The following is a 24,915-nucleotide window of genomic DNA, read 5'->3' as shown; positions in this document are numbered from 1 at the left end:
CTGAATGCAGAGCCACAGGTGCAGGTGGAATGTCAGGGATAAATTTTTCCAGAATGTGGCCACATAGCCTAGAAAACCCACAGAAAACTATGGACATCAGCTATGAAAGCCTTTGACTTCCACCAGAGGTTGACCACAAAGTCACACTGGAAGACCTAGAGATTTCTACAGAAGTTTTCTCTCTGGGCATTTTCCAGGTTCCCAGGAACAATTCCATGGTATGCTTCCTCTGGAAGTCATCAATTTCAATAGGGTTTGCTATCATCCATAGTTTCCTATTTCCATGGTAAGTCCAGGAATATATCCCTCACAAAAATGGGAGGTGTATTGTACATCCAATTTTCATGGTTTATATGGGTGCCAGGGGACCATAGCAAGCTCATTTATCTTGCCAATGTTGGCACAAAGGTATTTGGTGCCTTATATAATGTTGAAAGTAAATAGATATAGTTCCTTGGGAGTCCAACTGTAAGGTTTAGCCACAGCTTGGATGGAATACCTTCCATCATCATCCAGAGGGACAGATGGGCAGGGTAACTCCAGGCCTTGCCTGAAAAAGAAGAAGGGCCCTCCCTCTATTCACAATATTATTTTATTATTAAAGTATTTATACCCCGTTCTTCAGACAAAAGGCTATCAGAGCGACTTACATTTTTTAAATTGGACAGTTCCCTGTCCTCAGGCTTACAATCTAAGAAAGACATGACACAAAAGGAGAAGGGAATGGCAGCGGAGAAGGGGAAAAGTCCAGCAGATCTTCTCTTCCTCTGATGCCTGGACCACAGCAGATGGACTGGAGGGAGGGCCCTTCTTCTTTTTCAGGCTAGGCCTGGAATTGGCCTGCCCATCCCTCCCACCAGTCCATCTGCTGTGGTCCAGGCATCAGAGGGAGAGAAGATCTGCTGGACTTTTCTCTTTCCCCACTGCTATTCTCTTCTCTTTTTGTGTCATGTCTTTCCTAGATTGTAAGCCTGAGGGCCGGGAACTGTCTAATTTAAAAAATGTAAGTTGCTCTGATTGCCTTTTGGTGGGGTATAAATATTTTAAATAATAATAAAATAACATTGTCTACAGTCCCAGAATGCCCCACGAGAATGGCCATGGCAGGATTCTGGAAGTAATAGTCTAAAATAGCTTTCACAAGACATATACATCTTGTAAGATTAAATATTTTCTGAGAGTCCTTTTGAAGTAATAAAGAAGAGAGGGGCTGGGATCAATATATACAAGTGAAACTCTGCTATCTGTCCTGAAAGAAGCATTCCTCATTATTTCTGTATATGCAGAGAAAGACCACAGGTCCACAGATCAGGTGTGCAGCACATTGCCAATCTTTGACTGCAATTCACAAATCTGACTCAGGGCTCATCTGCACCATCCAGACTACTCCCAGAGTACTCTGGCTCTGGAGCTGCCCTGTATTCCTCATTACCTCTAGACTCCATAGTGACACCAGGCAGCTATCTACACATTTGCCCCTGCTGTGATGCCCAATGCCACCACCACTGCTGGCACAAGTCCGTTCCTCTGAGGTCACAACAAGGCACTCAGAGTTGACCACATGGCTGGGCACCTCTTTGTGACCTCAGATTCGTTCCATCAGCAAAATCTGGAGCAAAAGGTGAATTATTTTAATCTGGTTTAAGAGAAGGATGGGCTAGAATTGGTGTGGAACTTCCCTCATGTTGTGAAAACAGTTCACCCTTGAATCGGGGATTTGTCCCTGCATTGTAGAAACAGGTCACCATGTGGGTGGGGAGAAACCCTTTTGTTTGGTCCATGTAGACATGCTCTTGTTTTAACGTGAATAGCATCCATGGAAGAGGGACTTAACAAGTTCTGGACCATGATTCAACTCTCTCAGCTCTCATATGTATGCATTTCACTCTCAATCAAACATTTTTCCACAGTCTTATTGGCCCCAGGAGGGAAGCTACCGTTGATATCAGCTTCCTTCTTATGGCGAATAAGATGATGGCTAATAATAGCTGGGGTGGGGGCATTTCACTGGAACCACAGCATGGAGGGATAGGGATAGTGCCACTGCTCGCATGCTGCAGTACCAAATCTGGTCTAACCTTTCCACCCTCTTGCAGCAACTATTGAAAGAAATGAGTACATTAAGTTGCTTCACACATTTTAGATATCATCTCATTTGGTTCTAAATGTTGGTGACTAAATAGATAGCAGAGGGGCCTTGAAGTCCAACAATATTTGTGTGCTATTTTATTCCAGTTTATGCCTTTCATCTACCATCTTCTACCAATCCTTACTTGTATATTTTTCTCAGCTTCTGCCCTATTTCCAGTTTAGCATTGAACTAGGAGAGAGGGGAGAGTGGTATTAATATATATGACTTGGACAGCAAAATGTCTCAGTCTGTTTCTGCTTCTAAGATAACAGAATAAAGATGAAATGCTAATATGAATTTTGAAATGTGCTGAATGCGTGTGTAAAGCTCACACAGTTAAATTACATTGTCATCTCTCATAGTATTAAGATTATAAGACCTTGGGACAGTCCTGTTTAAAATGGATATGCACAAACCAACTCTTGCCTGTTTTTCTACAGGTTGGAGACTATGTATTTGTCAGAATTAGGAAAACTTTGGGAGAAGAGTATTATGTACCTGGTGTTGTTATAGCAACACCCCAAAAAACTGCGGCAGATGATAAACTCTATACAGTTTTGAAATACAACAAGAGAAAGGTAGGTAGCTAGGCAGGGCATTTAACCAGTGATATGGCCATGTGCTCTGCTTTTGACACCAAAGTTATTTTGGATTGCTCCTACAATCCGTCATATGATGATATTATCGGGGGAATTCTGGGAGCAGTAGATAAAAAAGTAACTCATTGGAAACAAAAAGCTAAGCTAATATGTTTCTCTTCTGGTCAACTCCAGCTGATAGGGAAAAAAATGACTGTTGACCATTTTCTTATTTCAAAATGTCTCAATATATAATCCATTTATCTTTAATTTTCTTTTCTCTTACACGAAAGCCTTCATGAGGTGAAACCCACAATGGTATTTTAGAACAAAACCTAGTTCTTATATTTAATCCATATTCTCAACAAATATTTTCAGCCCTACTTCATTATTTTGTTCTTCTCACTGACTTCAAACTTCATCCTACAAAAACCATAGCCACCCACTTTTCTCTGAACACAAACCATTTTCCAATAACTTCCGCTATTCTAGTAAATTATACTTTTTATCCACTGTGCCACTTTTTAAAAATCACTTAATAAACTTGCATCTTTCTCTTTCTGTATATATGTTTCTTTTCTTTGAGTAATTAGTTTGGCAGTCACTGAGTTTTAAATAGCAATCTTGCTATTTCAGGAACACTGTGTACGAAATGGGCTTATTAAAATCAGTTATAGAAGATATACCTGCTCCTGCTGCTACATAAACATGACCCGGATGATGGATTACCTCATGTGGGTATAACAGAATTTTTGTTTTTATTAATGTTGGCATAGGTATATTCCTAAATGAAATCAATTAGGGTAATAGCAGTGTGTGACCAGCAGAAATAATGATTTTAGAATTCTTCCCCGGATATAAGTGACCCCTTCCCTTACTCCCAATGGTATAGTAAGCCTATCATATCCACTGAGGTTTGGTTCTAGGACCCCCAATGGATACCAAAATCAATGGAAGCTCCAGTCCCATTAAATACAATGTAAGTAAAATGGTGTCCCTTTCATAAAATGGCAAAGTCAAGGTTTGCTTTTTGGAATTTATATACAGTAGGGTCTTGATATTCACTGGGGTTTGGTTCCAGGACCACCTGGGGATATCAAAATCCGTGGATACGCAAGTCCCATTAAATATAACAGCATAGTAAAATGGTGTCCTTTATATAAAATGGCAAAATCAAGATTCACTTTTTGGAATTTATATTTTAAAAAAATATTTACAAGTCATGGATGTTCAGATCTGTGGATACAGAGAGCCAATTGTATATTTCTTTAAAAATATTTTTTAAAAATACTTACAAGCTGTGGATAGTTGAATATGTGGATACATAGGGCTGACTGTATTCACATTAGGAAGCAAGCATCTGTTGGTATTCGCATTGCAAACAGAAGTCTCAATAGTCTTAGTTGGTATTCAGATTTTTTCCACATATATTAATTTCTATTTACACAATTACCCCTGATTTGCCCCTTAACTGTGAAGACAAGCATGCAGGATTGCAGTGTGACCCAACTATATCACAATGTGGCCCATCCATATTGAAACTGTAAACTTAGTGTGGTCATAGAAATATGAATGAGGTATCAGATCCATTCTCATCAATGCCTGTCAAATTATGCAAGGTGTGTGTGTGTGTGTGTGTGTGTGTGTGTGTGTGTGTATGTATGCACTATTTGATACATATTTATGAAAATACAGGCTGAGTATCCCTTATCTGGTAATCTGAATATCAAAATTTAGATACTTTTTGAATGCTGACATGATGCTTTGTGGTTTCAGTTTTGGAATATTGTGGATTTGGATTTTGGAATACAAGTAGCATAGTACCTACTATGTTTGCGAGGTTGGGGAGAGACATGAGAGATGCGGGGCTGAAGAGAGAAGCATCTGGAAAGGGACATGAGGATCTGTGAAGTGGTGGGAGACGTGATTCATGGCAAGCTCTATACTTGGATTTCCGCCATTTCACAGATCCTTACATCTCTCTCCAGCCTCTCTAATACAGTACAAGTATGTACTATGCTACTTGTATTCCCAAACATTTCTAGTCCCAAGCATTTTGGATAAGGGATACTAAATCTGTATATATGGGCTTCCCTGTATGAGCCTATCCAAGTCCTCAGTTCCCTGGGGTAGGGCTTTGTTCCAGTCCCCTTGTCCTCACAGGTCTGTCCAGTGATGGCTTGGGAAGGACCTTCTCAGTAGTTGCTCCCAGGGTGTAGAATTCCTTTACATGAAAGACTGATCTACCCCTGACCCTACCTCCTTCCACTGGCAGGTAAAGACCTTTTTTTATTTAAACAGGCATCTGATGATGAACAGGTCATAAAAAGGTGCTTTTAATAGAGGTTATGCCCTGCATTTTAGTTTCATTGTTATGCTTTTACAATGACTTTATGCTGTTTTAAATTATGGGTGTTATATGATAGCTGATTTAATTGTTTTAAAAAACTTTTGTAGCATCAGGCATCAGATCTTTATTTGTATCTTGTTTTAACCATGTTACAATCCACCTTGGGCTCCTTGTTTGATGAAAGGCAGGATATACATTAAACAAACAAACATGTAAAAGGTTGGATCCAGAGATGCATCAATGGAAAAGATTCTGGAAGCGGTACTATTCTTTGGTCCTTTGTTACAAGCATGAGTGGAAGTCATTATGCTACACCTTGTGTTAGCAAGCTTCTTGAAATATTGGCAAGAGACTGTGCAACACTTTGAGCTGATAGATATAAACCCGAATTACAGTTGTCTTTGTAAACAGGGCTCTCACTTGGAGTCAGAAAAGCTAGAAAAGCTAGTTAAAAGCATCTTGATCCTACCTGTTATATGTTTATCAACCTGTAGTGATGGTAGGAGGAGATATACAGATGAGGTGGCAGTACTGTATAGAGAACTCATAGACTATGTGTGAATGGAGCCATGAGTTATATTAATAGTACAGTATTAATTTATTATATTAATAGTATGTATGTGGATTGTGTGTAATGGAGGAAGAAAATGTGAGTGGGAAATGAGGACAGCAAAGATATTACAAGCAAGAGAACCAGTGTTGTGTAGTGGTTTGAATGTTGGATTATGATTCTGGAGACCAGGGTTCGAATCCCTTCTCAGCCATGGAAACCTACTTGGGAAAACCATACTTTTTTAGCTTCAGAGGCAAAGTCAAATCCTCTCTGAACAAATTTTGTCAGGAAAACTACGTGATAGGGCTGGCTTAGGGTCATCATAATTTGGAAATGACTTGAAGGCAAACAACAACAAGAAGTTTGTGATTATCACATGCCTCCTATTTGTCATTTTATGAATGAAAAAAAAGTTTCTGAAGTAGTAGATGCATCACATCTTCCTGAACTCAGTTATGCTTCTACTTTTAATTCTAGACCAAACATAAGGGTTGTGAAGCATTTCCACAGACCAATCTCATCTGAAGAGAGAACGAAGAAAACAATTGCAGTAGGAGGGGATTATAAGAAGAGGAACAGAAAAGGAAGAGCTACAGTCAAGAACGAATGCCTCAAAGCATGGGCCTCATCTGACTCTGATGAGATGTTGTTTGTTCCTAGTAGGACAATGAAGCGGAGAGAACATAGTTCATCACCACCTCCTCCTGCCAAAGATGAAAGTTCAGGTATAATAAGTAAGCTTGAGAAAGAGTTCAGTGAGGTTATAAAATGAGATTTATCTCAGATGGAAGGATGCCTCCCTAAGGTCAGTTGATCACTTAATCAGCATTTCCTATTGCTCTGCCCATCTAGTACTTATTCAGGGATCCTGTTACACCACATAGTTCTAAAGCTACCTATTCTACTTTAACTGCCCATGGCAAGTCTAGTGGTTGTAGTTTTGTGAGGCACTAGAACTTTCTGGCTGATGGTTCTAAATACCCCTCCCTAAACTACAAATCCCAGGATTCTGTAAGTTGTTAAAGTGGAATCCGGTTAAAGTAGAATCCACATTTTCACATTTAATGTTAAAGTGTTATAATTATGTAATGTGTAGTGGTGTAGTGTGAGAAAGCCCCAGGACTATGTCATTTCTTCAGATACACTGTTGCACAAGCCCAAAGCTAGCTAGCGCTCTCTCTCTCTCTCTCTCTCTCTCTCTCTCTCTCTCTCTCTCTCTCTATCTCTCTCTCTCTCACACACACACACACATCCAGTTACATTTTTTAAAAAATGGGGGCATATGCTTTTTCTGTTCCATTCATTTTCATTAAGCCATGTAATTAATCTTGAACTCTTTCAAGTCCTTCCCTAGTAATTTATGATCTTCTGGGTTGGATTTCTAAACATTTTATTTTTCAAAATCAGTCATAAGAAGGTGATTTAACTGGAGGAATAGCTCTAGAAAAGTGTGTACATTTTCAGTCCTTGATCTTTGCCATTTTCCTTATCTATATCACCCCTGCCCTTCTGAAGATACAAGAGACAAAATACCTCAGTCTATGATCTCACATGTCATATGGGTTTGAACCTGAATTTCAGAAAGTTATTATTTTGGACAACAACATCCAGAACCCCTCAACACCCCTCATACAGTGCTTTTTACAGACAATGGCTTACTTTGGCAAGTACCCAAGCAGGAACAGCTTCCTTTGATATCCTTTACTTGCCTTGAAAATAACTTCTGTTGCTTTTCTTGATTTTCTTGTTCTCAGTTAATTGCTGCAAAGGTTTGTGTACATAATAAAGCAGGTGTGGGCAACTGTGGGAGTCTAGTGGGCTGTACCTTCCCATCATGCACCCACTGGAAACCCCTCTTCCCATTTGTTTTTGCCCCCAAATGCCCTCCAATGCCCTCTAGGAGCCATACTTTTAGGGCTGCCAGGGCCATTTTAGATCAAGGAGAGGGTTTCCTTCTAAACCACAAGTGAACAGAAGACATTTCTGGTCCTAAAATGACTTAGGGCACCACCAAACATGGCATAAAGTCTCGTAGAGGTCATTTGGGGACAAAACCTCCTTTCTTAAAAAAATACCATTTTTTTTTACCTCTGTGGGCCCTAAAAACAGCCCTGTGTCCACAGGTGGCCACACCTTCCTCACCCTTGCATTACACAGGAAGATAAATGTTAGAAAAATCTGCAAGCCTTTAAATCTGTAGTGATTTCTGTAGTATGTAGCTTTAGAACTGGGGTGAACCAATTTGTAGGAAGAGGAACTAAGTTCCATTTCTGGTGGTAGGTTTTGAAGCACAGTTGCTTATCATGACCTCATTCTCAGGAAGCACTAAAAAAGGCTACAGCAATGTTGATCTGTGTCAACAAATCTGTTGTACCACTTCGCCTTGCCACTTGGAGCAGGACTTTTGTAAAGTTATTGGGTCTTCGTAGTCCATTCAAGATCTAGCGAACCCAAATACTTTGGATTACAACAGGGATTGTTCACAAAAATATATCATTAATGTGGAAATAACAACCCCTTTCCAGTCACTGTGGGGACTACAGCTAAACTTAGATGGAACACAAATAGCTGAGGGAAGTAGAAGGAATCACTGTCCATGCCAATCAAAAAGTTGAAGTGCTGTAATACTATGGACCTCTGACTTCACTTCTCTACTGATTCTATGTAGATATTAAAACCCTTATAATGTTCTCTGTGAAATGAACTTGTTTACTAACCAAAGACTTGATACCGTGGACAGATTAGGTCTGTTAGGCAGTGACAGATAAGAGAAAGACCAGATCAAGAGAGAGAGAGAAAAAATGAACAGATGATGCTTATCTGGATGATCTGCCTTGTAATAATCTGTATTACTCAGTGGTAAAGTGATTAAATAACTAAATAGCCCTGTAGTTTTTCACCCACATTCCCACAACATGTCTTTGTATAAAATAATCTTTCCATATCTGGTTCCTAGTAGTTGCAAAGGTGTATCTTTCACTTTTTCAGGAGGTAACTAGAGTTATCATACTGAACAAAAGTACTGTTTGTCAAGATAAGCAATCACTATCACTTACAGCTTTTTATGGGTTTTTCAGGCTATGTGGCCATGTTCTAGAAAACTTTGTTCTGTGTTGTTCCATGCCAGCATTCTCTGAAGATGCCAGCCACAGATGCTGGTGAAACGTGAGAAACAAACTCTTTTAGAACATGGCCACATAGCCCATAAACCCCACAAAACAACTATGGATGCTGGCCATGAAAGAATTTCACTTCACAAACTATCACTTACGATATTCTGTAGAAGTGCTGAAAAAGACTGAAACCACCAACCAATGGACTCTTACTTAAAGTAAACTTCCTGATTAAATGTGGACAGTTTCAACTTACATGAATGACTTGCCAATTTTCATCTAGGAGTAATGTCTAGTAAGATTTTTATCAGAATTGTTTCCTTATATTGTACTGTTCTCCTTGTTCTTGTTAGTTCTGGAATAGCTGTACTATGCTTACTTTTGTTGATGTTACTCTTCTTGTGAGTCTTCCATTAGTGTATATTGTATGTATTCTACATATTGTAAGACATAACTTGAATAAAAGAAGATGGAGAAAAAATCCATTGTGCATCGACTGGCATGATTGCTTTTTGACATATTTTGGTTCTGTATGTGTGTGTAGCTGTTCTTAATAGAATTCATTTCCCCTAACTTTCCTCTGCCCTCCTTTTCTTCTGAGCCTCATCTAATATCTCCCTGAATCTAGACATATTTTGCAGTAAAGACCTTTGATCTAAAATATTCAAACATTTTGGCTCCCAAGAACTTATTTGAAATTGTATTCAGGTCTTGGTGTATCCTCCAGCTGCCCCAGTTTGGCCGTGCCAGTTGTGATTAATCCCCTGTCCACTTTTTCAACCACTTTAAAAATGCCCCAGTTTTTTCTCTATTCTCCTCCTACTTTCCCCCTTCTCCCTTAGCTTACTTCAATTGCTGCAAACTGAATTCAAAATGTGAAAGCGATTTGCATTCCATTAATGCAACAGAAAGGAAAAGAGGGGTAGAGTCTTGCCCTTCCCAGTGTTCTAACTTATGGTGACCCTAAAGCAAGGGTCTTGCCCTATCACTGGGTTTTCTTGGCAAGATTTCTTCAGAGGAGGTACAGTATGCCATTGCCCTCTTCAGAAGCTGGGAGAGTGTGACTTGCCCAAGGTTACCCAGTGGGTTTCCACGTCTGAGTGGGGATATGAACCTTGGTTTTCATATTCATAGTCCAATGTTTAAGCAAAAGCAAACTGCTGCAGCCTTTCCTACCTTGTATGTTCTTCTTCATTAATAACTTTTCTCATCTAGCCTCACTTTTGCTAATGGAGCTCTGGTAGTGCAATGGTTAAATGCCGCTACTGCAGCCAATCACAGCCACAAGGTTGTGAGTTCAATCCCAGGCAGGGCTACTGGGTCTACTCAGCCCTCTATCCTTTTATAGCTCAGTAAAATGAGTACTGTACCCAACTTGTTGGGGACAATTGGCTTACACACTGTAAACTGCTTAGGGAGTGTTAGTTAACTAATAAGCAGTATAGAAATGTACATGCTATTGCTACTTGCTAAGAATATAAGCCACTTGAGAGCAAAGGAGTTTGGCCACTTCAGTTTATATCCACATACCAGGGAGTGGAAGACAATTTTAAAACCTTTTAGTGGGTCCTGTAGCCTTCTCAAAAAGAGTATGTACTCAATAGGGGTGGACTGGTGATGTGTGTTGCTGATGATGTGACATTGCTACGTTTAACTGTGTGTGCCTGTGTAGTTAGAGAGCCAGTGTGGTGTAGTGGTTTGAGTGTTGAACTATGGAGACTAGGGTTCGAATCCTGGCGTGGCCATGTAAACCCACTGGGTGGCCTTGGGTAAGTCACACTCTCTCAGCCTCAGAGGATGGCAGTGGTAACCCCTCTTTGAAAGAACATGCCAAGAAAACCCCATGGATGATAGGTTCACCTTAGGGTCACCGTAAACTGGAAGTGTCTTGAAGGCACTCAACAATAACAGCAACAACAGTAACAATCTGAGTAGTTAGATGGACAATCAACATAACCCAAAAAGCAATTATATCCATAATTCACATTGATTTTGAACAGAGATAGACATTGTCACTGATGCTTCTTTACAACTTCCCCCAAAAGATTTCTCTATATTTTTATGCATGATCTTTTTGGGCTTCATTTCTAAATCTGATGCCTCTGTTCATCCTGGGCTTTTTAATCTCTCAGAGGTAATTTTGATTAAACTGTCCGAAGAGATGAGTAAAAATAACTTTGTCTCTTCATTGTGCTGGCAGAAGAGGAACAGATATGTGATGATCTATGTGACCTTCATGATATTAGGTATAGATGAATAAGTCCTATTTTATGTTAATTACAATTGTACCTTATTCAGTCTTCGTTTGCAATAAGCTAAATTCAGTGAGGCTTATTCCCAGCTAAGTGTATGTATAATTGTAGCCTCAATGTGGCTTTAAAACTCCTGCCCCATTTTCATTTATTGCTGCTGATGCTTTCTCTTACTTTTGCATATATAATAAGTGTAAAATTGGCCTTATTTGATCTCACCAAACTCTTCACCTTTTCTCCTAACATCTTGTTTGCCAGAACCTGGTTTTCGTGGCTCTCCGTGCCATAATTCTCTGAGAGGTAGAAAGCAGAGGCTGTCTTCAAATGCTTTTGAACAAAGGCTCCCAAAGAGTCTTCGTTGCTCTCGCTGCCCTTCTGCGCGCCAGAAGAGTGTCCCTCAGCTTGTTAGCAAAACTTTCAGCAGCAGCAGCAGTAACAACAGCAGAAGCAGCAGCAGTAGCAGCAGCAGTAGCAAGGTTTCCCTTTCCAGCATTGAGAAGGTGGAAGAGCTGGCAAGGCGGCTTCAGCAGTACCACATCGCTAAAAGGAAAGGCCATCTCACCAATTGCAAATAAGGAACAGGTCAGGACAGTAGGGGAACTGCAGGGAATGGCTGCTGGTTGCCAAACTGTATTATATGCATACTAAATAAACAATTTAATTTGATATTAAACTTTTGATATTAAAATTGTGCAGCATCACAAGATCTTTGTAAGGAGATCTTTTGAAAATGGGCCATGTAGTGAAAATAAATACCTCCTCTAGGGACTTTATCACACTAGCCTGTTGCCTTGCAGCAATCACATAAACAGACACATACTGGTATAGAAACATTTACTATCACACTTCTCTGCAGTTGTGCTAGGATGTGCTTTGGCAATGCATGGTTCCACTGTCTGTTTTCTGCACTGCCTTGTTGACCTCAAGCTTCCTGTCAGGGATGATGGGAGTTGTTGCTCTTCACCTCAGGCTGTAACTCACCACCTGTTAATGAAGCTCAGCTGACCAGCTTTGGCCAGTGGTTATTGCTTTCTTTCAAAGCAGCAGAGTTTTCTGAGAATAGGCTGAAGACCCTGACAAAAATTCTCCAAGCCTTCTCACTCTTCTTCTTCAGATGTCTCCAAACACCATCAGGATTCTGCTGGTTCTTGTATCTTCACTCAAGACACAACACAACTCAGTAGTCTTAGATAAAAGATTTACTTTATTCTACTATACAGTTACTATCTCTATATGCCCACAATCCACAATATCTCTACACTCTCCAATACTCCACAACTACCCACACGTTACATTAGCAAAACTGCAATTTTATAGCAAATGTTTGTTACCACCCACTAGACAATTACCACCCAGTGGGTGTGTACATTCACAATGATTGGTTGACTTTTGTTCATCCCATACTCAAGTCCAACCCATGAACATCTCTGATCACCCTTGAACATGTACAAGTCTCAGGTGTTACCCATGTACATTCCATAATTTTGTCCTTGGCTCCCAAGACTTCTAAAATATCATCCTTTACACCTTGTGTGATTTCTTAATTGTTCATGCTTATCTCTTGACTCTCACATACATATTTTATTTCTATAACTGCATGTCCCATGTTGCATTCCTTGACACTTCCTACCTGTTTACACCCTACTTAGTACATGTGCTGTTTATTTATTTTAATTGTGCGGCATTGCTTTTGTTGTTGTTATTGATTTAATTTTTTTTTAGAAAAGAGCTACACTGAAACACAGTACGCCATGGGACATAAGAATCGATTTCATAACCACATCACCTTGCACTTGAAAAGGAAGGGAGAGAGGGAGGGAAAACCTGGGGAAAAAAAGGGCCATGTACACATTTCTCGTTGGACACTTTCTGAATCTGCATATGTAGCAAACATAACCCAGCATCCACTACTACAGTGGGCCATTATACAACTTTACGAATTCACAACCCTCAAGAGTAAAATCCACTATTGAGGACTTAAGGTCTCAACAGGTTTCTGTGATCATCTTTTTCTGTCTATGCGTTTATTTATGTCCTGCCATTTTCCCAAATGTGGACTCAAGGTAGCGTACAGAAGAAGAAAAAAAAGAATACAAAACATTTAGCTAAAAACATACAAAAAGTTAGTAAAATAGCAATAAGATGGAATAGGATGAAATTCATTTGAAAACTTAATAACAACACACACACACACAAAGGAATAAAAGCATGCTAAAAATCTATTATGTGTAAAGGACATGCTTTTTTTATTCAAAACAAAGACAAACTCAGCTTTCTGATGGGCATTTTCCCGACTAAGAGTTGGAAGACACCACAAGGACCATCCCGTTCGACCCCTTCCATGCGGGAATTGATTCCTTATAGATGGCAGGAAACATTCTGCTGGCTCTCAGAAGCCTATTAATAGATCCGAAGAGCTCTTGTTGCTCCTTGAAATGATCCAGTGGTGTTACATTATCTTCCTCTCAAGGGAAGCTACCCAGTGCCTGATCTTAGTGTACTTCCAAGTGTATTCATTGAGAAATACCATTTTTATTCTGATTTGAGGCCAGAGGACTTCAAAGTTAGAAATATTGGAGAGAAAGACACTTTTAGTAACCCTTTGATTTGACTTAAATCCTCCTCGGAAAACTTAAACTACTGTAGATAGTTAGTAGCTACATTAGCAAGACAGAGTGTATAATGCCCTATTCTTTCCCAAATATCTGTTATTAAGCGCCTGAATAGAAGAAAGAAAAGTAGAGAGGCTATATCTGCATTCAGAAATAAACTACAGTATTATTTAGCCAGTTCTTTACATTTAGAGATACTAATTTCAGTTCTAATAATTCAATAAGTGACCTGGATGAATCTGCTTGTCTACCAGGGACCTACAAGTTTCCTCAGCAACTATTAGAACAGAGACAAAGTAGGCCTTTATTGTGTGCAACTGCTTTGCCAGGAGTTCTTTCCATGCAAACTGTGGAAACGATCTAGGAAGTCTCTGTCTTGAGCAATGTTTTAGACTGTGATGGGTGACTCACGTGTGCCTCATACCAGTACCCACTATAGGAACTCTTCTCTGGTACACCTGGAGTGTATGTGTCAACAACAGGCACTTCTATCTTGTTCCTCAGAGGACACCAGGACTGTTGACAGGAGTGCCAACCAAGTCAGGAAATCTCATCTGTTTGATTTAACCACCACTTAGTTGTTTGGACTGTTGGTGACTTTGCCACGGAATCTGTGAGCACTAAAAGAGATGAGATGACAGCAGCATTTGACTATGTTTACTTTGATTTCCCAAAACTCATTAACATTGAAGCCTGGTGTACCACTGACAGCCATCCCCTTCATAAAGTATGACACGAATCCTGCTTAAGATGTTGTCAAAATAAAGCTCGAAAATATTTTTCTGAAATTTGGATTTCGATAGTTGAGCTCAAGGCAGATTGAGTTGGATTGTATCATTTCAAATCTAGCTGGTGTGATGTTTTGGTCAGATGCAGACTTAGAGGTTCCAGAAGACAGTACAGGGTATACTCAGAGGTATGAAGAAACTTTTAATGTTTACTTTATAGACTATATTCTCCAGAATCTCCAACTTGGCCAGCATCTATGCTGCCCAGCAGATTCTGTAGTTATAGTCCACAAAGTGCTCTAAGCGATGTTCATAAAACAATTTGGGTAGAAAAGCATCTCTATATGTGAATGGCAAAATGGGTGAGAGTATGCCAGCCCTACCAATCTGCAGAGGGGAGGGATGCTTGATACTTAGAGGCAAATAGGAAAAGCAAAAAAAAGTGGTTTGTGTGGGGTATAGTGGAACTTAGAATAAGCTGGTCAAACAGGCGCTCAGTGCTCAGGACAAGGCAAATTACATTTTTGCAAGGAATTTAAGGGAGGTCAAAGTTGCCATGCCACTACCTACATAGGACATAGGATCATGGATGGTGAGGGAACTGCTGTAGTAACTGCCACAGCTGTGGTATGTTTGTCTTCTGTGGGGGCTATACTATGGTCCTGCTGGAAGACAAGGTTCAACAGCTTGGGCTTGAAATCAATGCTGCACGTATCAGAAAGATGAAGCTTAACAAAAAAAAAGCGGAGAAGGCTGTCATGAGGTGAATACATGGAGGTGCCTCTCAGAGGACAACATTCCCAAATGCAGGAGGCAGGCACTTGGAAGTATTAAATGTACAGAAGCAGATCCATCAGAAGACATGCTGTCAGTTTGTAAATACACAACATATTTCGAGTTTCCCCTTGATATTATAAAAATAAATAAATAAAATTTTATTTTTATACGCCCCCCGCAGATCAGGGCGGTTTACAACATAAAAAAATACCAATTACAACATTCCATAAAAACAATACAGAATAGCAATACAACACCAATATCAATGCTGCAACGTATCAGAAAGGATGCCTCCTGCATTATGGTGAGACACAGCAGGAGGAGAACAACATAAGCCTTCAGAGATCAAGGACAGTTGTCTTGTAGGGTTGTGAAGATGGGGGCTCCTACTAGTTCTCAGAGGAACAAAGGACGGTGGTGTCTTTGAGTGATTTCCTCCTGAGAGTAACAGAGGTGTGGTGTGTGACAGACAAAGATATCTCAAGAGTGTACTGTTTCTCTAAGGTGAGATTCAAGTTACAATACAATTGAGATCTAGCAAGACTAGTTAAGCCAGCCAACCATTACCTCTGTCTTCTTATACACATGAGAACTAATGATAGGGCAAGATATAATCTTGGAAAATTTCATGGAATTATGAACGCTCTGGGTAGGAATCTGAAGGACCTTAGGACACCTTTTATCAAGTCTTTGAGTTTAATGACATGGCCAGGAAGAGAAGGAAGAATACTGGAATGAACAAACTGGCCCAGAGATGGTGTCGCGGGAAAAGTTTGGTTTCTTGGACCATGGTTTGTACTTGATATAACATTTTGTCAAAGATGTGTTGCACCTCACAGCTTTTGGCAAGAATTATTTGCTAAGAGACTCAGTAATTTGATCAGTAGGCTTTAAATGAGTTTATTAGGGGAAGGACTTGTCCCTCCATATTTGCGGCTTTGACTTTGTCAGATTTGATTATTCATGAATTTTATTAATATGTTCTCTCCAAGAATATCTAGATCCTTCAGTGCAACTCTATGATCAACTTTAACCAAAGGGTCATACTGAAGACCTAGAGATTCCCAGAGAGAACATCCATAGGCATTTGTAGCTCCCTCCAGTGCAATTATGTGGTCAATGTCTGCAGATGTTGAGCACAGAGTTGCACTGGAAGAACTATAAATTCCTAGAAACGTGTTCTCTCAGGTAAAAACACAGTGTTTTGTCATTGCTTCCCCACATGCATGGTGGTCCGTGCCCATACCCCTGATGAATGGGAGGGATGAGTGTAGTGAAAAAACTTAAAGGAGAGGGAACAACAATGACATCCTTGTGAGGGTTTACTATAGACCTCCAAGCCAGACTGAAGATTTGAATGATGCCTTCCTAGAACAGGTAACAAATTTCAAAAAGAAACGAGATAGATAGTAAATGGAGAGATTTCAACCTCCCCCCATTGTTGGAAGCCCAATTCTGTGTTGAATGTAAGATCCACAAATTCCTCACTTATTTTGCAAACATTTCAATGTCCAGAAGAAGAGGATGCCAATGACAAAAATCAGCTATTTTACACTTGATTCTAGCAAACCCGGATGAATCATCCTCTTTGGAGGTCTTTAACAGAAGGTGGAGGCCATCTGCTGGGTGGTTTGATGTGTGTTCCTGCATGGCCAGGAGGTTGGACTGCATTGCCCTTATGATCTCTTCCAACTCTATGATCTATGGTTCTATGATAACTTTCTGGTTTTTTTTATGGAGTTATGGTTCGTTGATCGGGAGATGGCCATGGATAAGTACAACAGTCCGTAAAGCTCTGGACACGTTTCCGTATGAATTTTACAGACAAGTCGGTCGATCTGAGCTAGACAGTGCACTGTTAGGGATTGTAACTGGTTAAGAACAAAAAGGAACAAATCCAAGAGTCTCATCAATTGTTACTCTTGATCACGGAGAGAAGTGGCTAGTGGGTGCCACTGGGTTTGCCTGGGCCTCTATTTTTAAACGTATTTATGAATGAATGGATGACAGATATAGGGTACTATTAAATTTGCAGATGACAAAACAAAATTACTGGGGATAACTAATACTTAGAGGCATGGATCACACTCAAATAATGATTGGAGAGCTAAACAAAAACTAACAGAATAAATTTCCAACAGGATATTTATAATGTATTACCCTCAGACAGGAAAATGAAATGAACCAATGTCGATGGGTACACTGGCTTGACACAGTACTGTGGAAAGGATCTAGAGGTCTTAGTAAATCCAAGCTAAACACAAGCATGTTAATGATGTGATGTGGCTGACCAAAAGGCCAATGCAATTAGGGTGCCATCAGCAAGAGTATGTCTAGATCAAGAGATGTAATAGTTCCATTTTTTCAGTTTTGGTCAGACTCACCTGGAGTACGGTCCAGTGCTATGCATTGCAGTTCAAGAAGGATATGATAAGCGGAACATGTTCAGAAGAAGGTGACCAACTGGTAAGGGGTCTGGAAACCATGTTCTGTGAGAATAACCTAAGGAACTGGAAATGTTTAGCTCGGAAGAGAAGGCTGATAGATGATACAATAGCTATTTTAAATTATTTGAAGAGAGCCATGCTGAAGAAACAAGCTGTTTTCAGTGCTCTGGAGACTAGAACATGAACCAATGGATTCAAGACAGAATGAGAATGAGATAATGGAATCTGCCTTAGGGATGGGATTCTTTCTTTGGAAAGTCTTTAACAGCGGTTGGATAACTGTTTCTGGGAGACTTTGACAATATCTCTGCTGGCAGGGGTTGAAACCAGATAGCTCTTATCCCTTCAAACCTAATCCTATGATTCTGTGCCTATTTTTTACACTACTGTTTTTCCTCCTCTACGCCTTCTGCACATCTTAATGGAGAATAAATGTTAACCCCTTCACTTCCCCAGTCCACTCCTTTAACCGTCAGGAAGAATAAACAGCATATTCATAGAATCACAGTAACCTCAGTGACAAAGTAGATGTCTCCTGGGATTACTTCATTAAAGAAAAATTGGACTGTACCGAGTAGAAATAACATGGGAAGGATAGGCTAGATTCTGCTTCACAAAAAGCAGCAGCTGAATATGTTTCAGCAAAGTTTTGTCCCATACATAGTGAGAGGCACAATATGAATCAGTCTGAGTTTCTCTAGGGTCACTTGAAGCTTCTTCCAAAATGCATCCAGGATGTGTTTCTTCTACGCTTCATTTTAGATTTTATTTTGGTGGCCAGACTTTAGATCTATGCTGGTGACCATATCCCCCATACTGAAAGGCGAGGTGAATTGTGTCCACCCACCATTTTTGTCAGAGCCATGATTAATTTCTGGGAGGTCATGGTCAGTTTTCTTTGCTATGGTGTATACAGAGAAGAAATTATGAGATTAAACTCATTTTTTCCTCCTGTTTATACAGAACCTATTCAAGTGTTCACCATCTCAGTTTAGTTTTTTTCACCCACAGTGTTGTTAATTCTGGTTGTTCCGACTGAGACAACCACATCTTTCAATAGGTTTTACAAAAAACTTGAGAACCAGCAATCACTGCTGTGGTTATTTCACACAGCGAGAACTAGGTACAAAGTGTGGCTTTCTAATTAGTATCACACAGAGGTTCTTTCTGTGACAAAGTCAGTTAAAGTTCTGTCCATTACAACTGTGTACCCAGTTTCTTAGAATCCAGTAAATTGCATGGATAGTTTTATGCTGCATATATCTGACACAAACCACTGCCCCCTCCTACACTTTATCACCACGCAGAAGTTATGGTTGATGCTCCTGGCCATCCTCACCCTGGCTATGCTTGCTAAGGTTGCTGAGAATGCAATCCAACATCAGGAGGAGTGTTGCACAATTCCCATCCCTTATCTGCAGGAAGGTTTCAAGTTCGACAGTGGACTAGATTGCCCTCGGAGGGATAGTGCACCTCTGTCTTTGGCGAGGTCTCTAACACAGAAGTTGTATGGACATCTTTCAGGGTGCTTTCGTTCCATATTCCTGCATGGTAAGAGGTTTCTATATGGCCCTTGCGGTCCTTCCAGCTCCAAGACTCTATATCAAGAGACGGCTTCGGTACATGCACTCTCACAGGATACTTGACCGCATCTCTGGAACTCACAGACTGGCTGCAATTATCCAGTGTTTTTGTTTGTTTGTTTGTTTCACAAACATACAAATGAAAGGTAAAACTCGTTATTTGGAAAAAATGACTGAGAGGTGAACGGCAGTTTGTTTTAAATAATCTAAGGGCGTTGTGAAGTACATGCCATGAGATTCTACTATACATTAGGAAGAACCTCTGATAATAAAGCTGTTTGACAACGGAATAGAACTTGGAAGGTGGTTGACTTCTCTTCATTGGATTCCCATTACTCAGCGTTCCCATTAGTTAGATTCCCAATCCTCATCAGTGCTTTAGCTACGGATTCCTGTGTTGCCTTAGATAGCCCTTGTTACCCCTTTCAGCTCTGTCATTTATGAATACACTTCCTGCATTGCACGAGCCACATGACTTCACCAGCTGCAACGAACAAATTGTAAAATAAATTGCAAATTAAAGGATTATATATTTTGGGCTGATAATACACAGGAAAGGAAAATGTTCATTTTGACACAGTTTCCCTGGGAACACAACAAGATTATTCTCCTGAGACGTACTTTGATAAAGCATAAGAATCATCACGAAATTGGAGTTGCTCTGTCCTTTAGAATTTTTATTGTGTTTTTTCTTTAAAAGGCTGTTGCATATCAAAACCCCCATGCATCATATTTTGAGACAGGGATTTTGACATTATTCATCCACACTTATGAGTAATAATATTCTGTTCCATAATAATTTGGGTTGCACTAGCTTATGCACTACACTGACATCATGTAGTTAGAATGTTTTATTCTTCACTCTGATATACAGTGGGTCTGAATGTCTATTCATGAGATATATTTATGTTAATTTGCTTGTCAGCGATTATTCATCAGCCTGAGAGCATTTTCCTTTGGAGGCACATGCACATTTTTTTTTAGTAGGTTGCTTGTGTCCGGCCTTTTTGGGTTGTATGAGTGGAGTGGAGGGGGATGTATTAATTAGATTGTGAACTCTTGTCATTGCAACACACGTCATATATTTTCTGCTTCTTTCCCTCCTGCAGCTTATGTGCTTGTTGTCTCAAGGCTCACGCTTTTTATGATCATGGAACAGATTTATCATCAGGCAATTATTAAACCGAACCACTGTAGAAGATGGTGCATAAAACTAACAGAGAGATTGTTTCAGACATATATTTTAAAAGGTTTGCAGTCTTTGCTGTCAGTCTATTTGCTCATTAGCTAAGCTGTACCGTTGTTTCTTATAGACTGTACCTCAATGTACCAATGCAGATTACATCACATCTAGCGCCAATCAGTTTTTCACATATATATGTTAAAAATTAGGACCCCCTTGGACAAAAATTAGTAACCCCTTAATCACCGATTTTCTTCACTTTCAGAAATAGTGTAAAAGATGTTTGCAGTGCCAGCCTATGCATTTTTATCCAGAGCTTGGGCAAGTTTACCTTTGGAGATTCAGCTCCCAGGATCCTCCAGTCAATTGGCCAGTGGGCATAATAGGTGGTGGATTCTGAAAGTTGTGGTCCAAAAAGTTACTTTCCAAAGCTTGGTTTACTCTAATGACTCTAAGCCCTAATAGTTATTAAGTCTTAACCACAGTAAATGACTATCAGATATTAGCCCCCCCCCCATGTCTTTCTTTAGGAAGTTGTATTATGGCTAGGGGGATTTATGCAGTACAAGTGTAATTGGTAAATCCAACCAAACTTGTTTAAGATCAATGTTGAGAGTGTGTGCGCCCTCTGATCATTGTTGCGACCCAGCTCTTATAGACTTATACAAGATGGCCAAAGGCCAGGGATGATAAGAGTGTAGTCAGCAATCTGTAAAGCCAAACATCTGGTATCCCTGATTAAGATGGTCCAAACTCAGATCTTACAAACCTATGTAAAATTTACTAGAAGTTAGTCTGGTTTTGTCTGTATGGCTTAATAATCCCTAGGAAAACTGGGCGGGGGGGGGGGGAGATTTTAACAATCATATCACTATTAAGCTAAAGACTGATAATAATAATTATTTAAATACATCAGCAGCGGAAAGGGGGTGAGGCAATGTCATGTTTATTGGCTGACACATTTAAGGAGTAAGGAGTAGTAAAAGAGGTAAATACATTAGAAAAAAAGATGAATGAAACTATCTTCCTATATCCTCACTGCGAGAAGATGCAAGTGGATGTCAGTGCCTGAACCAGCATTTTTGGGATTTGCTGAGTTACTGAGGGATAAATAGAGAACCAGACCTTACTTACCTTATTGACAAAAACAAACCTCGGTCTAGGGGTGAAGAATGAGTGGTCACTGTTTAGCGTGTAATATCGCGGAGATTGGCTGCCTTTTAGCCACTTACGAAAGGGGTATGCACTCTGTATATATGTGTGTGTGTGTGTTGTGTCGTACTATAAATATATGCACACCACATACATACACACAACACACATACACACACACCACCAACAATATATATATAAACCCAAAAAAACATATATATATATATAAATTTCCACACACAACACACACACATCATGGATAAGCCAAAAGAGTATGCTTTCTCAATGTGTACAACAACACATGTCTGTATACGATTTATCATATATATATATCATATATATATATACTCATATACTAACTACTGTACTGTGGACGGCCGAAAGTGTACATGCTGCATGTCATATGCTTGCACCAACACATCTTTGTGTTTGTGTGTGTGTTGTGTGTAGTGTGTGTGTCATACTATAATATAATACACAAACCACACCAACCAACACACACACACAGAACACAGACACACGCGCCAATAATATATAGCAGGAATCCCTGTTACAAGGAAAATTTCCCCCTGGATGCAATGCCCAAGATCCACTCAGTGAAAATCATACGGGCTGGTACATGCCCATTCAGGAAACTGACCACATCAACCCACCCAGACAATGTACCACCTTCCTGGCATTGGGAATGCAGATAATGTATAGTATGATGTTATCTATATATATATATGTCTTTTTAGATTGTAAGCCTGAGGACAGGGACACAGCCCCCAATTAAAACGCATTGTATGTACAGTGCTGTGTCAAATTCTACAGCGCTTTATAACTAAAGGTAATAAAATAATAATCAACATAATAATAATAGAAAAAAAACCACACAACACAACACCATATCATATACAAAAACCCACACTGTGCCCACAGCCAACAGTGTATGCCTTTATTACTATGTACACACACCCCCCACTGTCCTGACTTAACGTGTTCTATATATCTACATGTGTGTGTGATACCCACCCACACTTATAGTGTCCTACTGCACAACACGTGAAGCACATCTTAATATCCATAGTACATCACACACGCTTGTCTGTGAGTGTGTAAGATGTGTCAATAGCATATAACATCTACATCCAACCCCCACTCCCTATGCACAACACCACGTATCATACACAAAACACAACACCACACCCAGTAGGAGCACGCCGCAAACCAGTAGCTAACTGACTGCACTGTATATGACTGAAAAACAACCCAAACATCTCTTGTGTGTGTGGTGTGTTGTGTTGTGTCTACACCACAACACTAAAAACCCACCGCCATACTATACACAAACAACACCCCACCTATACACTCATAAAAGTGCCAAACACCTCAACCGGACAAAACACCCAGGTTATACCTTTATCATCGTTACAGTGCGAAACACTACACACTCCAACCGGCACCAGTGGTTGTACAAAAGGGGACACGAAAGGCCACCTGGAAGAGAGAAGAGGGAAAACCTTCCAGCGCAGCACCCTCATGGGAGATTTCGTAAACACGGTGTCTTACAGGAAGAACCAGCCGGATGGATGTAACACAACACCAGCCAAAGCACCAGCAGGTCTCTGCACTGGACCATCAAATGCGGCATCCAGACGATCACCTAATTTATGCCGACAGCGGAAAACAGGAGAGAGCGCGCGAGCCTTACAGTTCGGAAACACACAGCCCGTGAAATATGCAATGGCCACAACGGTATCACGTTATCAATCGCATTCGGAACATGGGTATCAGAGCTACACAGGGGGAACTACAAATGCTATACTAACCGCGAATACACATTGGCCAAGTGACTGACGACCAAAAAGCACCCCGTGTGAGTACAGTCTATAGTTCCCTCCTCGAAAGAGCCTCGGTAAGCTGCAAATCGCTTGGCCATGCCCCATGGGAGAGAATCTTGGGGGAGAAACGATTGCCTACAGGGAGAGCCATGAAGTGGGGATATGTCCTGCAAAACCCATCCCATAGTTCCTCTAGAAAGAGCCTCGGTAGCCCCAAATTCGCTTTGGGTGCCACATGGGGAGAAAATTTTTCGTTTTCTCAACTCAAATGATGAGTTGCTGATTTCCTTTTTTTTTTAAATGTAAAATGTTCCTAAGACAAGTCTCTACATCAAAAGTCTGAACAGTGGTCAGAGTAGCACCATTAAAACAAAATGAGGACCCTGAGGGATCCTGGAAAATTGTAGGCCATCTTGTCATTAAGGTCCATTTTGGGTAAACTGATAGAAAGTATTAAAATGAAGTCATAAAACATATAATAATTAATTAATAATTTGTTTTATTTATATACCGCTATTCCAAAGATCATAGCGGTGAACAGCAAGTAAGCTAATTAGCAAGTCAGCTAATTTGCCCCCAACAGTCTGGCTACTCATTTTAGCGACCTCGGAAGGATGCAAGCTTGAGTCGAACTTGGGCCCTTTTGCTGGTCTTGAACTCGCAACCTTGTGGTTTTGAGTGAATGGCTGCAGTACAGGCATTTAACCACTGCGCCACCAGGGCTCCATATAGGAGGGCAATCAACATGACTTCTGCAATGCCCTTTTTCCATTTTCCATTTTTTAGGTTAAAAGGTTTTTTTAAGTATCAATAAATATGAGGACAGGATTGATCCTTGCTTACTTGGACTTCTAAAAAGCTTTTGGAAAAAAATCACTCATCAAATGCTTTTGAGCAAATGTAGCAGTTGTGACATAAGAAGATAGGTCTGACTAAAGAAATAACAGCAGAGAATAGATATAAATGGCCATTTCTTATCATGGAAGGGATGTAAGCAATAGCTTTTCCTCAGGAAACTGCATAGAGAACAGTGCTTTTAACTAGTTTAGAAATGATCTGGAGTTTGGGGTGAGTAAACTGCCTAAATTTGATGGCACCCAATTATTTAGTATTCTTAGAGTGAAAACAGATTATGAAGTGCTCACAAGGATCCGTATGAAATGAGGAAATGAGCATTAGAACAGCAAGTGCACTTCAGTATAAGAAATGAGACAAAAAAATCCTGACGTTGCATGTACCTTGCTTAGGTTGAAGTAGAAAGTAGAAAGTGATAGACCAAGAGAGAGATCTTGGGACTGGATGAAAATGTTGACTCAGTGTGTGAGTTGATAAATAGGGGGGGGGGGGGGGGGCAAATTGTAAGTTGATCTGAAAAGGAATTGAAAACTAAATTTGCTGTGGAATTTGCTGTTACAAGATGTAATAATGCCCACTATCATGAATGGCTTTAGGGAGGGAGAATCAGAAATATGTATGTAGGATAAGCTTATCGATGGCTATTTAACCACAGTTATGGTGGTTATATATTATGTACAATGAAAGCTGAGTCTTGGACTACAATGACCTGTGGTTTGATCCAGCAGGTCAGTAACATAACTATGCTAGTGTAAGCAATGGCAAGTGGTGTGTATGT

At 40.1% G+C, this 24,915-nt stretch overlaps 1 protein-coding gene across 2 annotated transcripts in view; it reads left to right on the top strand.

Moving 5' to 3' along the window:
* The window catches only part of VWA3B (von Willebrand factor A domain containing 3B), a 93,179-nt gene extending 81,558 nt beyond the window's left edge, over window positions 1–11,621 (top strand). For both annotated transcript variants that reach the window (XM_042460731.1, XM_042460730.1), the window contains exons 26-29: window positions 2,572–2,709; window positions 3,346–3,443; window positions 6,090–6,337; window positions 11,236–11,621. In XM_042460731.1, the coding sequence (XP_042316665.1) occupies window positions 2,572–2,709; window positions 3,346–3,443; window positions 6,090–6,337; window positions 11,236–11,552 (801 nt within the window). In that variant the 3' untranslated portion in view covers window positions 11,553–11,621. The remainder of the gene's footprint in view (window positions 1–2,571; window positions 2,710–3,345; window positions 3,444–6,089; window positions 6,338–11,235) is intronic.
* The last annotated feature ends 13,294 nt before the right edge of the window (window positions 11,622–24,915 follow it).

Source organism: Sceloporus undulatus, chromosome 3 (assembly GCF_019175285.1).
Source record: "Sceloporus undulatus isolate JIND9_A2432 ecotype Alabama chromosome 3, SceUnd_v1.1, whole genome shotgun sequence".
NCBI lineage: Eukaryota > Metazoa > Chordata > Lepidosauria > Squamata > Phrynosomatidae > Sceloporus > Sceloporus undulatus.
The sequence above is the reverse complement of the archived record's forward strand: the minus strand, read 5'-3'. Positions and strand labels throughout refer to the sequence as shown.